The sequence below is a fragment of the Podarcis gaigeae genome (assembly GCF_964106915.1).
Source record: "Podarcis gaigeae genome assembly, chromosome: 4".
Lineage (NCBI taxonomy): Eukaryota > Metazoa > Chordata > Lepidosauria > Squamata > Lacertidae > Podarcis > Podarcis gaigeae.
In genome coordinates this window covers 105,625,357-105,640,237 of record NC_139677.1, presented here as the reverse complement: position 1 = coordinate 105,640,237, position 14,881 = coordinate 105,625,357, and the positions used below count along the sequence as shown (strand labels likewise).

Sequence of the window (14,881 nt, the reverse complement as noted above, 5' to 3'; positions counted from 1 at the left end):
TGGGAGTGAAGATGAAATGTCTCTGTTGATTTTTAGTTGCATTTAGGATACTTAAATTTTGGCACCCAGAACTGAACACGGTACAGTGGTACCTCGGGTCTAGTACTTAATTCGTTCCGGAGGTCCGTTCTTAACCTGAAACTGTTCTTAACCTGAAGAACCACTTTAGCTAATAGGGCCTCCTGCTGCTGCCGTGATGCCGGAGCAAGATTTCTGTTCTCATCCTGAAGCAAAGTTCTTAACCTGAAGCATTATTTCTGGGTTAGCGGAGTGTGTAACCTGAAGTGTATGTAACCTGAAGCGTATGTAGAATCATAGAGTTGGAAGAGACCATAAGGGCCATCGAGTCCAACCCCCTGCCAAGCAGGAAACACCATCAGAGCACTCCTGACATATGGTTGTCAGGCCTCTGCTTAAAGACCTCCAAAGAAGGAGACTCCACCACACTGTAACCAGAGGTACCACTGTATTCCAGGTGTGGTCTGACCAAAGCAGACTAGAGTGGTTCTGTGACGCCCCTGAGATGCCTCCCACTTTTCTTTGTTGCTGAATTTGTCTGCGTTTGTGCCTTTCATATCTCTCCTTGGGGAAACTGCCATCCATCCCGGACTCTCTTCTCTTGGAGTATTTCTGACCATGGGATCTCACCCCGTAGCTCCTTCAGCTTTTTGAAATTGGCCTTCTCGGAGCCTATAGCATGTGTCCGACTACACTCAGCTTTCCCTTCCCTCTGTATCGTGAAACTTAGGAGGACCCAGATCTTCCTCTTCCTGCCTGTGCATGCATTGCTCACTATTAATAAAAAAATAAATATAGCAGGAATTTCTATCCCTTTGGATCTGGCGGAGTTTTGATGAAGCCTCCAAAGGAACATCGGAAGCTGCCTGAACTCTAAGATCATCTTCTGAGGCCCTTCTTTATATGCCGCCTCCTCGAGAAGTCCAGAGGGTGGCAACATGAGATTGGGGCCTTCTCTGCAGTGGCTCCCTGTCTATGGAATGGTCTCTCCAGGGAGGTTTGCCTGGAGCCTTCATTATACACCTGCGGCAGGGTGCGCTCCCGCTGCTTGGTCCCAGCGCCTGCCAACCTAGCAGTTCGAAAGCACCTCCGGGTGCAAGTAGATAAATAGGGACCGCTTACCAGCAGGAAGGTAAACGGTGTTTCCGTGTGCGGCTCTGGCTCGCCAGATGCAGCTTTGTCACGCTGGCCACGTGACCCGGAAGTGTCTCCGGACAGCGCTGGTCCCCGGCCTCTTAAGTGAGATGGGCGCACAACCCCAGAGTCTGTCAAGACTGGCCCGTACGGGCAGGGGTACCTTTACCTTTAGTGTCAGGCGGATGTCAGCGACTCCCGGCTGGTTGCCCAGGAACGAATAAAGGCAAAGGAATGTTTCTTATCATCCTCTTTTTATTCATTTTTTACAGAGAGAGGCTATAGATCCCAGCCTTCTGGATAATGACATTGTCCCGAGTGAAACTGTCTTCGAGCTCTTTGCTCTCCTACTTTCAAGGCTCGCCAAGTTCTGGGAGATGGAGGGTCTGGAATGCTTTCTAAATACATTTTGTCAGTCAGGTGTCACCCCCCTGCTGCTGCTTCCTTCCTCTCCCATTATTTTCCAACTTTCCCCCTCATCTGCCTCTGACTATGACCTCCCTCAAACCCCTGTTGTAAATCTAAACTGTCTTCCTCCTCCTCCATGGAAGGGTCAGGCTGGGGAGGTGGTCTCCACCATTCCTTCTTTGCCCAGTCCCTGACATTTAGGCACCAGGAGAAAACATTCCTCTTGAACCAAACCTTTGGCTGATTGACATCCAGTGTCCTTCTGAAATGTGTTGGGGAGGTTTTTTGACTTGTTTTTGTTTTGATTATGTATTTTGTGGTTTTATATTCTGATTTTATTCTGTGAATGGCCCTGAGGCCTTTGCGTATAGTGTGGTATATAAATTTACAGTAATAATAATAATAGTAATAATAATAATAATGCTATTAGCAATCGTGGAGATTTGACCTCCTACTTCAAAAGAAGGACCGTCACCTGATTAAAGAAATAGGAGATGGTGCATAATTGCTCTACCTTTTATGCATTCTATGTTTTAAACAGTCCTCAGGTCTTTTGATGAAGGGCAGTGTATAAATTTAATAGATAACAACAATAATCATCAATTTTTAGTCCATTGAATTAGCAATTAAGCATTTCTGGAAGGGGAAATGGCATACTTTTGTCTATTTGCATAAAAAGCATGCATTAAAAAGTATTAGTCATTTATGATCAGAATATGATTTATTTGTTTTGAACTTTGCTTGGTACCTCATTGGTAGCCAGTACATTTGTTCCAGAAGTGGTAGAACTCAGGACCCGCTGCCTTATGGGACATATTTGGGAGAAGAAAAGGCTGTGGAATTAACCCTACACAAATCGAGACTGGAGTCCCTAAGGCGGTTGGATGGTGCCTTCTTTGCCTCCTTCCTGCAACTCCTGCAGCCTAGTTTGTGTCTAATGTCTTGGTCTGCTTTCTTGTGGATGACTTCAGGGAGGCCAAAAAGAGGGTCTTCTTCTCTGGGCAGCTCAGGAGCTCCAGACACACTGCCCAGGCTTGGGCCCCACGGAGCTCACATTGGTGCTGCAAAGGCAGCAAACAGCCTCTAAGAATCCTACAGCTTTTTACATGGTATATAAAGATCAAATACTCATAGAATTATCTTGTCCAAACTAAAGCACCCAGGACAGATGCCCATTCAACCTCTGCTTAAAAACCTCCAAGGAGTCCACAACCTCCAGAGGAAGACTGTTCCACTGTAGAACAATTCTTACTGTCAGAACGTTTTTTCTGTATATTTAGTCAGAATCTCCTACCTTGTAAGTTGAAGCCATGGGTTCGATTCCTATCCTCCAGAATAGGAGAAAACAAGCTTCTTCCCCCTTTCAAGTGACAGCCCTTGAGATATTTGAAGATAGCTCTCATATCTCCTCTCAGTCTCCTTTGTCCCCAGGCTAAACATATCCAGCTCCTTCAACTGCTCCTCACAAGGCTTGGACTCCAGACCCTTGATCATCTTGGTTGTCCTCCTCTGCACACGTTCCAACTTGTCAACATCCTTCTTAAATTGTGGAGCCCAGAATTAGACACAATATTCCAGCTGTAGACTGACCAAGGCAGAAATTAAATAAATGAAGAATAACTAATAATAAGGATATTGACAAGCTGGAACATGTGCAGAGGACAGCTACCAAAATAATCAAGGGTCCAGAAACCAAGCATTATGTGGAAAAGCCGAGGGAGTTGGGTATGTTTAGCCTGGAGAAGAGGAGACTGAGAGGGACTATGAGAGCCATCTTTGAATAACTTGTGTCATAGAAGACGGAGTAAGCTTGTTTTCTCCGGCTCCATAGAGTAGGACCTGAAGAAATATCTTCCAGTTACCACAAAGGAGATTCTAATGAAACGTCAGGAAGAACTTTTTAATAGTATGAGCTTTCATGTGCACGCACACTTCTTCAGATACCTGTCTGAAGAAGTATCTGAAGAAGTGTGCATGCACACCAAAGCTCATACCAATAACAAACTTAGTTGGTCTCTAAGCTGCTACTGGAAGGAATTTTTTTATTTTGTTTCGCCTATGGCAGACCAACACGGCTACCTACCTGTATCTAGAACTTTTTAATGGTAAGAGCTGTTAGACAGTGAAGTGGACTCCCTTTAAAGTGGTGAACTCTCATTTATTGGAGGCCAGCGGACATTAGATGGCTCTCCATCATGGAGGCTTTCGTTGTGATTTCTGCATTGCATCAGGTTGGACTAGATTACATTAGGGGTCACCCCCAACTCCACAATTAAAGGATTCTCAGATTCTCCCCTATATGAGTTCTTTGATGGGAAGTAAGATTTTGCTTCCAGCTGAAGCTCTTTCCACATTCCACACAATGATATGGTTTCTCCCCTGTATGAATTCTTTGATGGGAAGCGAGATTGCCCTTCTGACTGAAGGTCTTTCCACAATCCAAGCACTGATATGGCTTCTCCTCTGTATGAATTAAGTGATGGGAAGTGAGAGAGGAGCTCGTACTAAAGCTTTTTCCACACTCCACACACTGATATGGTTTCACCCCCGTATGAACTCTTTGATGGGAAGTGAGAGAACTCCTGTGACTGAAGCTCTTTCCACATGCCAAACACTGATGGGGTTTCTCCCCTGTATGAATTTTCTGATGTGAAGTGAGAGAGGAGCTTGTATTAAAGCTTTTTCCACATTCCACACACTGATAGGGTTTCTCCCCTGTATGAATTCTCTGATGGGATGTGAGACTGTCCTTCTTACCGAAGCTCTTTCCACATTCCACACACTGATAAGGTTTCTCTCCTGTATGGATTCTTCGATGTGAAGTGAAAGAGGAGCTCTTACTGAAGCTCTTCCCACATTCCAAGCAGTGATAGGGTTCCTCCCCTGTATGAATTATTTGATGGATAGTGAGAGTGTTCTTCCAGGTGAAACTCTTTCCACATTCAAAGCACTGATATGGTTTCTCCCCACTGTGAATTCTCTGATGGGAAGTGAGATAGGAGCTGGTACTGAAGTTCTTTCCACATTCCACACACTGATATGGTTTCTCCCCACTGTGAATTCTCTGATGTAAGCGTAAATCTGTGTTTCTAGCAAAGCCCTTCCTGCATTCTCCACACTCATAACGTTTCTCCCCTGTATGAGTTATTTGATGGGAAGTGAGAGAGGATCTGCGAATGAAGCTCTTTCCACACTCTTCACATTTAAATTGTTTCTCCCCACTGTGAATTTTCTGGTGTGAATGTAGATCTGTGCTTCTACTAAAGGCCTGGATGCATTTTCCACACTGATAAGGTTTCTCCCCTGTATGAGTTCCTTCATGGGAAGTGAGCTGGGAGCTCTGACTGCAGCTCTCTCCACACTCCAAATTTTTATGTGGCTTCTCCTTTCTGGGGATTTTGTCGTGGTCACCCTTGTTCTTGATTTCCAATTCATCACAATCTGTAATGGAGACAAAAATGGATTAGAGCCTCAGGAACAAATAGTGCGCCCAATTATGTAATGATGCTAATTAAAGCTTGCGATGGAAGAAGAACTGAAGGGAGTTGGATGTGAGGTCAACCTTTGTTGTCTGCCATTATCTAATACACTTATGGGAACGTGAAATTTGATAAGCCTGGCTCTTCTCTGGGATGGATTTTGTTTGGTCCAGCCATGGCATCCCCCCATCTCCAAAGTCAGTCGTCTCTTTGGTCAACCAAAAAATTACAGGAGCAAAAACAAAACCTGACAGAAGCTACTTATCTTTCCTAACAACTCTGAAGCTGACATGGCAATTACATGGCAATTTTACATGGCATTTTACCTGGTAATTGTTTAAGAAGCCGCAACTGGAGGAAGAACATTCATAGGAAAAAGAGTAATTTACTCTTCGATGTTTATTGGGGGGTGTTGTAATCTCATGTGTTGTAGGGGGAGATACTGAGCTATGTGAAAATATATTAGGTTCATCTGAGGGAGATAAGTTTTGAATTTCAATACAGATATTACGATCCCACAAGGAGCCTTACTAAGAGAGGCCATGATCCCAAGATTCTCCTCCATGACATCCTTATGCAGAGCTCTCTGGTCAGGATCCAGCAACGCCCACTCCTCATCCGTGAAACGAACAGCAACATCTTCAAAGCACACTGGGCCCTAAAAGAAAAAGGGAAATGTCCTCTTCTGAGACAGCAGAAATATGATCTGCTACAGAAATCTCAGTTGTGTATGGGTACTCATCCTTGGGCAAATAGGTGTTACTCCACATTGTGTTTTTCAAGTCATTCTGCCTACGCAAGCATTCCAGTTTCCCCGATGAAAGGATCCACTTTCCCCTCTTCTCGTGAGTTGTTCTGGGGAGGTTCCCTCCCAATGCCCTAGAGCCAAATTCCAGGGGTTCATAGGGGCATGGAGAGGGGGAGGAGTGGGGGGCAGGCCCCATTTTGCAGCGGATGGGGCTGGTTAGGTGAATCCTGGCCACTATTTGTTCTCGTCTGTCCACTGCTTAGAAGCCTATTTTAGCATTCAATGTTCAATTTAGAAATAAAATAATCCTAGTTTGGATGGCCATCTGTCTTCGATGATCTAGCTGAGACTCCTGCAATGTAGGAGTTTAGACTTGGTGACCTTTGGGGTCCCTTTCAACTCCAGGATTCCATGAAAACAGCAACTACAGATGAATCCTGCTGGCAACATTCAGAAGGCTGGTGTCACAGAGATATAAGGTCAGGAAATCCCACAGTTCACAGCTGGAGTTTACACTTTATTAGCAAGAACATGATATTCACAAGCTTGGCTGAGTTTCAGGCCCACTGTGAACAGCAGCTCATTCCATGAGCATCTTCTTCCACAAAAGCAGTTGCAGAGAGTTAAGACCCCCGGCTCCCCACAACCTTCCAAGTCCCCTCCTATCTTGGGCTTCTGGCAAGTGATCGAACAGTGTGCACCCTGCCTTTGCTCCTCCATTGTCAGACATCTCCTGGCTCTGAGAGACAAGCAGGGAGGGTGGCTTCTGGCAGAAGGAGAGGGAGCCCCCGGTGGCTCCTCCTTCTCCTGACTCAGCTCAGCCTCTCGACCTTCCTCTCCCACTCGCCTCCTTCCTCTTCTGCCTCTGATTCTACACTGCATTCTGCCACAGAGTCTCCCAGCTCACTAAGCCCTCTTACCCCTTCAGCTTCTGACACCTCCTCTTCCCAGGCTTCTCCCTCTGACCGCTCATCCTTCCTCCACTTCCACTCCTTCGGCTCTGAGCCATCTTCCCTTCCTGGTTCCCCGGCTGCTTCCTCCCACCATTCCTCTGTGCCCCACCAGTCCATGACATTGCTCCATCCCTCAGCCTCTGTCCCCACAAGGCAGCTTCTCCTGACCTGATCTGGTTCAACAGCCGCTGCTTCCCTTCTGCCCCCATGAAAAGGCGGATCAGGAGGTCTTGCTGGCATCCTTCTGTCACCTGCAAAAGAAAAAATGTAAACAGGAAGCCAGGAGTGCCTGATTCTCTCACAGGTGAAACAGGGCATCTCTAACTACAGATGGGCCTTTGAGAAAGCCTCACCTGCTGAGAGCATTTGGACGTTTGTGCCCATTTCATAAGTTAGTTGTGCAAAAATACATCTCCCTTCCTCTGGACCCTTGATCCCAACTGTCTGTTGGGTGATAATGCAGAGGCTGCTACCTCCCCCGCAATTCAGCGTTGCCCCGGATCCATCACTCTGGTCTGCCATCACGCAGATGTGGCCCAACTCCAGGGACATGAGCACACAACTAGCAGAGTTCAAACAGAAGCTTAGCCGTGAGGAGGAACATCTAAGCCTAAACAAACCTAACAGAGAGAAAACTGCAAAAGCAATACAGAGCGGAAACAGCATATCTCCCTTTCCGCTCACAAGACCCAATAATCAGTGCTGGAATATAAATAGGCATGTGACATGTAACAATCCCACACATCTGCAGCACGGGAGGAATGGAATTCTCAACACTGTCCCCCCCTCAAAAAAAATAAACCAAGATGAAAAGAATCCATAGAAAAACCAACAGAAAAATACTCCTCCCTCCTTACCCAGTGGCCTCACTCTGGTGTCCAACGGAGGCCTCTCTGCCTCACAGGAATCCAGGTCCATTTCTCCACAATGATCCTTTTCCTGAAAGAGCAGCAAGGATTCAAAAGAGAGAATGAATGGCAAAAAATATTAGGAAGAGAATGACAAAGACAAAAACATTAAGGATGAGAGATCTCATTCCATGGATGCCTTCCCAGAAAAAGGATGGGCCATCAGTAGAGCATTATGGGATGTTCTCTGTCCTGTTTGGAGCCCCTTGGGAAAGTCTCTCTCACCTGCTTTCTCTCCTCTGCCTGACTCAGGAGGAAACCTTCGGCCAGGGCCACCGCCTGCGAACTGGTCTCCACTCCACATTCCCTCACCCAGCTCTCCATCTCCAGTGGAAGGACAGCCAGGAACTGCTCCAAGATCACCAGGTCCAGCATCTCAGCTTTTGTGTGCTTTTCTGGCTTCAGCCACTGATGGCAAAAGTGGTAGAGTCGGCTGCAAACCTCTCGGGGTCCTTTGGCCTCCTGGCAGCAGAACTGCCTCAACTGCTGGCTCTGCACCTCTGAGCGGAGGGTGTCCTCCTCACCCAGGATATTCTGCACAGAGTTTCCCCAGAATCCCCCACTGCTCCCAGTTTGGATGTCATGGCCTCTTCCTGCTCCAAGGCCAGCTGAGTCTTGCTCCCCCATCTGTGCTCTCAGGAAGCCTCTGAGAGATCGGAAGGAACCCTTTGGTCTTCTGCCAAGTTCTGTCCGTCTTAAGGAGAGGCGCTAGCAAATCCTACAAAGCAAATACATTGTTCTGTTACAGAATTTGTAGGACAGGAGGGGAAATGGTTCCCTGAGCAACATGATGCTCCTTGCTAGGAACAAGGGCTGGACTGCACCACATCCCAGAGCATGAGATATCGTCTGAAGAAGAAGAAGAAGAAGAAGAAGAAGAGGAAGAGGAAGAGGAAGAAGAAGAAGAAGAAGAAGAAGAAGAAGAAGAAGAAAGCAGCCTCTAGCCCCCCTAGAAGGAAGATTGCAATGCAAAATGTGGAGGCAACTGAAGGGATTTCTGGGAGATGAATCAGCCTGGTTTCTCCTGCCTTCCAGTCAATGCGTGAAGTCAAAACTGACTGACAAGGGAGTCATTTGTATTTTGTGAAAAATGGATGCTTGGCTCTAGTGGGGGTCCTCACCTGGGGGTCCTCAGGAGTTGCTCCCCCCACCCCCACTCCCCTGCTTCTGTCTCCTTTTCTTCCACTTCGAATCTCCTCTGCTCTCAAGACTGACTCCTGGGGTGGGGTCCCTTTTTCTTTGCTCTGAGGGCCAGGTATGCATCTGATTACCCCACTGAGGAAGAAGTGGATGCGGCCAAAGACTTCTCCCTTGAATCTTAGGCGGGTAATTTATTATGATTATTCTATTAGATAGCTTAACACACACACAGCCACTGATTCCAAGGTCCCTGGAGGCTCGGTGAGTAGCAGCGCCCCTTTTCCGGCTGCTTTGCCAGCAACAATCCCTTTGGGAGAGAGAGGATGTGGTCCTGGGATGCCCCGCTCTGGGTGCGAGGGGATTCCTGCAGTGGCCTCCGTGGGGAGCTGCCCTGGGAGACACTGGGAAACTGGTCCCCAATGCAGCAGCCAGACTATGGGCTGGGGTCCCTCTCTTTATTCCTGGCATCTCTCTCCCACCATTTTTTTTTTTGGGGGGGGGGCTAGTCCACCTCCTCTTCCAGCTTTGGAAAGTCACTTGCACACATTACCTCTGTTGTGCAATGACGATGAGCAATGTCACACAGAGTTAAAGTCCCAGGGACTCCTTTGTTTAAAGAAGGGAGATTTTTTCTAAAAGGGGGGGGGCGGAGGGCCAAATGAGTTTGAGATCCTCTGATCTCCAGGATGGAGAGAGTGGCAGACCTGGCCCCTCCCTGGCAGGACCCTCTCCTCCCTGACCTGCCCCCCCCCCCCGCAGGAGCAGATCAGGCCCCCCAGACATCCTCTCCTGCTGTAGCCCTGGGACCCCCACCAGATCCCAGAGAGGAGACTCACCAGATCCCAGGAGGGGGCAGCGATGCAGCCCTTGCAGGAGAGACACCCAAGCAACACCCCCCCTTCCTTGCAGGAAAGGACTGGGGAGGGAGGGGCCTTGGAGCTGGAGGACCTGGCCCCCCCTTGTTTCCTGTCCTCTCTAGGAAGGCAGCTCAGTTCCCTTTAACCCTTGCCAAGCCCAGCATGCCCAGATCTCCCCTCCGCGTTTTTCTCTCTGGCGTGCATTGCACACTTCCAGAGATGCTTTTTGGGGGACGCCTCCTGCTTTCCTTTCCTTCTGGAGTTTCCAGCTAGGCTAACATTGGGCCAAGACCAGATACATTGTATCCGCTTGCAATCGACACTTTCGCTCTTCTCTCAGCAGGGGGTCCCACGCTTCTCCTGCCAACGGAGCTGAGCTCCTTTTCTCCCAGTTGCAGTGCTCGCCTTCGCCTGTTCATGGCGCTGTTTTGCAATCGCTGATTGGCCAGCTGTCAAATGCTGATGACCCCGACTGGCCCCCCGTGGAGAATTGAGGTCCCTCGCGGTGTCTGGCTCTGCTACAGCGCTAGGACTTCCTCTCTGGTGGGGTTTCTAATCGTGGTTCGCGTGTCCCCCCCCCCCCTTTGTGTCCATATCACACACACTCAAGCAAGGAGCAGGAAGAACAAGGCGTGTTTATAACTTCTCTAAAATGTTCCTCCAAGGCCTAGGGACACATTGCTCTCTACCAAGGCAACGCACAGAGTGTCCCTTTTCCATTTTGCATAGAGATCATTTACTGAACGTTTAAAGCAGTACTGTAAACGACTTAAATCATTAGCAGGACCGACATAAAAACGTGCAGTGAAATATTTTAAATAGGATTGCATTGGACAAAACACAATTAGGTTTAGCTTGGATATGCAAAGGGAAGGATATAATATAAGCAACCACAGAAAGGGGAGGAGGCTGGTCAATTTCAATATTGGGTATATCAACTTTATTGAATAAAAAGATATTTCAATGATGCAAAATCGGGAAATGGAATTTTTTTGTTCTTTAAAAAACAATCCCATGGAGTGTCCTGGAGACACCCAAGATGAGGCCACTGTCACCAGCGGGCCTTGATTGTCACCAGGAGATCAGCGCTGAGCTGTGGTTATGTCACATGGAGCTCCCACAGCGCCAACTGCGACACGGATCACTCCCTGGTGGCCAGCAAGCGAGGTGTCACCCATCTTGTATTTGTGCCTCTCATCCCCCCACCCGAAATGTAAAGTATTGCACTTGGGCAAAAAAAATGAGAGGCACAAATACAAGATGGGTGACACCTGGCTTGAGAGCAGTACATGTGAGAAGGATCTAGGAGTCTTGGTTGACCACAAACTTGACATGAGCCAACAGTGTGACGCGGCAGCTAAAAAAGCCAATGCAATTCTGGGCTGCATCAGTAGGAGTATAGCATCCAGATCAAGGGAAGTAATAGTGCCACTGTATTCTGCTCTGGTCAGACCTCACCTGGAGTACTGTGTCCAGTTCTGGGCACCACAGTTCAAGAAGGACACTGACAAACGAACGTGTCCAGAGGAGGGCAACCAAAATGGTCAAAGGCCTGGAAACGATGCCTTATGAGGAACGGCTAAGGGAGCTGGGCATACTTAGCCTGGAGAAGAGGAAGTTAAGGGGTGATATGATAGCCATGTTCAAATATATAAAAGGATGTCACATAGAGGAGGGGAAAAGGTTGTTTTCTGCTGCTCCAGAGAAGCGGACATGGAGCAATGGATCCAAACTACAAGAAAGAAGATTCCACCTAAACATTAGGAAGAACTTCCTGACAGTAAGAGCTGTTCGACAGTGGAATTTGCTGCCAAGGAGTGTGGTGGAGTCTCCTTCTTTGGAGGTCTTAAGCAGAGGCTTGACAACCATATGTCAGGAGTGCTCTGATGGTGTTTCCTGCTTGGCAGGGGGTTGGACTCAATGGCCCTTATGGTCTCTTCCAACTCTAGGATTCTATGATTCTAACAAGAACCACAGAAAGCCCATAGGAGAAAGTATGGAGCTCGGCCTGGAAAACGCTTCCAGAACGGCCGTACCTGAACGTTGTGAACTTTTCTCTGGTTGTGTTGAACAAGCTCTACTGAACTGCCCCATAGAAAGAGTTGAAACAAGGGGGGGCACATGAGAGAAGCCATCTAGGACACAGCCAATACCTGGAACCCCCCGGATTCTCTCACCACTCAGAGATTGGGGTGGCGTGTAACAAAATGTTGTTTCTTTTACTGTAAAAGCCATATTAAAACACGTTTTTCATATATACAGTAGGTGGATATTTGAAGTCTCCGAAGTATGTTTCTTTTACTGTTGATTTCCTCCCCCCTCTGTTTCATTTTCTAAAGATATACAATAGTATTGTATGCATGTTCACATGGAAGTAAGGATCGACATCTATGGGGTTTACCCTCTTGCAAGTCTGCTGAAAATTGCAGCCCTATAGCATTTCCACATGTGTCACGATGGGAGAAATAGTCTGCGACTTTTCTTTCTCTTACACACACACACACACACACACACACACACCACGACACAACACAACACAACAACACAAACACATTAGAACAGATCCAGTCAATTCCTTCTGTGGTATGATTGTGGAAGCCAAATCAGTTTCTGAAATTCTTAACGAGAGTGTGAAAAGACCAACAATGTGGAGAAGAGCTACAATGTGGAGAAACCTCATTGTGATGGTTTCTGGCGCCAGCAGCGGACAGGTGTTTTAATTTCACTCAAGCATCCCATTCCAACATCACCACTGCTTTTTTTTGCCCAAGCTGTGGGACAATCAATTGAAAAGTTTCAGCTCTCATGAACTCTTTTTAAAAAGAATTTTATTTTCAGTTTTTACAAATATCACTTACATTCAAATATAATCAATGTTATACAGGATCGCCTGAATCCTTGGACCTCCCTCTCCCCCCCACCCCTACATGGTTTCCATTGTAAATCTTTTTCCACTGCATCTTATAATATTTATCAAATTTTCGTTTAAATCCAATTTTAACCATAAAATTGTTATATTACAAGTGTTATGTCAATCCTGCTAAGGTTTTAAAATTTTTACAGTGTTCTTCTAGTTCATTATAATTTTTTCCCATTCTTAGTTGAATTTCTTGTCTTTTTGATTTCTGTTTCTCCCAGTCAGTTTTGCCACTTTGTCAGCTCTCATGAACTTTTGACCAGGAGGCTAGCGGCTGCCAGAACCCCCGTTGCTCCAAAATAGAAAATCTTATTTATTTCAGTTATTCTATTTATATTCCACCTTTTTCTCCCCAAGGTCACCCCAGGGAGCTTCATGGCTGGGTGGAGATTTGAACCCTGGTCTCCCAAGTCATAGAGTCCAGCACCCAAACCTCTACCCACCACTGAAAACCTTACATGATTTCCAGATTTCACTTTGGTATAGAAATATGTGGATTTCAGCATTAGCTGAATAAATAACTTATAAATTACTTGCTGCCCAAGGCTCCAATGACCCTGTACAAGTCCCATGATGTCTGGTGGGATTTAATCTTATATGCAACAAATGAAGACACACACAACTCCCTCTCTGAAGAACAATGCGGAATTTGGCTTTCCTAAAGGATTTAAGGACTTGGCCAACCTAATATTAAGTGTCTTTACGATATACGTACTGCACTGCTTTCTCGCACTTCTGTTATTTTTATTGTATTGATTGGTTTGGTTTACTTCAATAAAACACATTTTAACAACAACAACAACCCACACTTAGGGATGGGAGAACAATTGCATTCCATTTACAATTAAAAGCAAATGTGCCCAAACATACCTTGCTAAAATGATTTTTTAAAAGCAAAATACCACTTAGAAAATGAAACTATAAAAATACCCATCAGAACAGACCTAATCAAACCAACATAATACTGTCACAAACCAGCAAAGCCTTAAAAATCTCGTGGCTCATTACAACTCTTGTTATCTGGAGTTGTCACTCATTATGTTTTGTTTGTTTAATACGCTGACATCCCAACTTTTCTTCCAGGTGGTGTCCATGGTTCTCCCCTTCCACATCTTATTCCCTCAACAACCCTGTGAGGCTGTGTGTGTGTGTGTGTGTGTGTGTGTGTGTGTGACACCTTGATGGGCTTCATGTCTTGGTGGGGATGTGAGCCCTGATTTCCCAGGGTCAATACTCTCACCATGGCCCCCCACAGGCTCTCTGTTATTCACGACCCAGACCCTTTCCCTGGTTATATAACAGTGGATGAGGAGAGTTCTCCAGTGGACCCCCTCCAAGATACTCAGTGGTCTTCAGGGATCCCAGCCTCTTCCATCCAAGGCAAGAGGAAGCAGTCCCACTGACTCATTGTGTGGGAATGTTTAGGAAGGTAGGAGAGGGTTTATTGTTTTGATATGATCCCTCCTCACTCATGCTAGTTCCCTTGCAACATTCCCTTGCAACTTTGTTAGGTACTAAGCTTGGATCCTAGAACAATAGCTAAGCAGGATCCTAGAATGCAACAACTGATTGGCTTGCAGGAGAAGACCAATCAGGCTCCAGGAAGAAGTTAACCAGCCTATTAGGCTGGTAGGATCCTCGAATGCAACAACTGATTGGCCTGCAGGAAAACACCAATCGGGCTCCAGGAAGAAGTTAATCAGCCTATTAGGCTGGTAGGATCCTAGAATGCAACAATTGATTGGCCTGCAAGAAAACACCAATCAGGCTCCAGGAGGGAAGCAGAATCAGCCAATCAGATGGGACTCATTGGGTAAATAATGTATATAAAAGCCTGAGGTTTGGGGGGGCAATTCAATCACTGTTTTACAAGCTGCAATAAAGAGCCTGAAATCACTACAGGACTCCGAGTATATTTCAAACTTGTTGGAAGCAGTTGATGACTCATTAGAATCTTTTAATTAGGCAATCCAGTCTGCCTTGTGCAAAGTGAATTCTTCCTGGTAAATTTCCCCTTTCTTTCCCTCTTAAAATAAGAATAACACAACACAGACTTCTTGAAAATAACAAGCCGTAATCTGAAGGCAGGCTTCATACAGTTTCATCTGTAGAGAAAATGAAGTCTGTGCTAAATCTCAGACTTGCTACTTATGGGCTCCATCCTTTGTAAAGGATGAGCCATGCGCTGGCTAAGAGCCAGGAGCAGTGGAGATCCAGAAGGACGAAAGGGAGAAGCAGGTAAGAGGGAGATAGCCATGTGCCTGGCCCTTTTATTTGCACCAGGTAGGGTCAGGCCTATCGACCTGGTCATAGTCAGAA

The 14,881-nt window shown here is 46.5% G+C and overlaps 3 protein-coding genes across 5 annotated transcripts in view; all 3 read right to left on the bottom strand.

Annotated features, from left to right (window-relative positions):
* Positions 1 to 8,268, bottom strand: part of LOC310843534 (uncharacterized protein) — a 28,383-nt gene extending 20,115 nt beyond the window's left edge. For all 3 annotated transcript variants that reach the window (XR_014563620.1, XR_014563621.1, XM_083737056.1), the window contains exon 1: positions 7,852 to 8,268. The gene's annotated coding sequence lies outside the window, so the exon portion shown is untranslated. The remainder of the gene's footprint in view (positions 1 to 7,851) is intronic.
* Positions 1 to 9,735, bottom strand: part of LOC310843378 (uncharacterized protein) — a 48,964-nt gene extending 39,229 nt beyond the window's left edge. The window contains exon 1 of the mRNA XM_083736677.1: positions 9,625 to 9,735. The gene's annotated coding sequence lies outside the window, so the exon portion shown is untranslated. The remainder of the gene's footprint in view (positions 1 to 9,624) is intronic.
* LOC310843539 (uncharacterized protein) lies at positions 2,263 to 7,679 on the bottom strand. Its single transcript, XM_083737078.1, has 4 exons — positions 7,598 to 7,679; positions 6,909 to 6,991; positions 5,366 to 5,697; positions 2,263 to 5,001 (listed from the first exon to the last, which is right to left on the bottom strand). Exons 3-4 carry the CDS (start codon positions 5,403 to 5,405, stop codon positions 3,833 to 3,835), a joined length of 1,209 nt encoding a protein of 402 aa, XP_083593204.1. The 5' UTR covers positions 5,406 to 5,697; positions 6,909 to 6,991; positions 7,598 to 7,679; the 3' UTR covers positions 2,263 to 3,832.
* Positions 9,736 to 14,881: the final 5,146 nt, after the last annotated feature.

What these genes read in the sequence shown, in the direction of transcription:
- LOC310843539 (XM_083737078.1), bottom strand. Translation starts at nt 5,405, where the DNA reads ATGTTCTTCCTCCAGTTGCGGCTTCTTAAACAATTACCAG. An exon ending in GCTTCTTAAACAATTACCAG is followed by an intron (nt 5,002 to 5,365) that starts GTAAAATGCCAT and finishes TCTCCATTACAG; the next exon opens with ATTGTGATGAATTGGAAATC.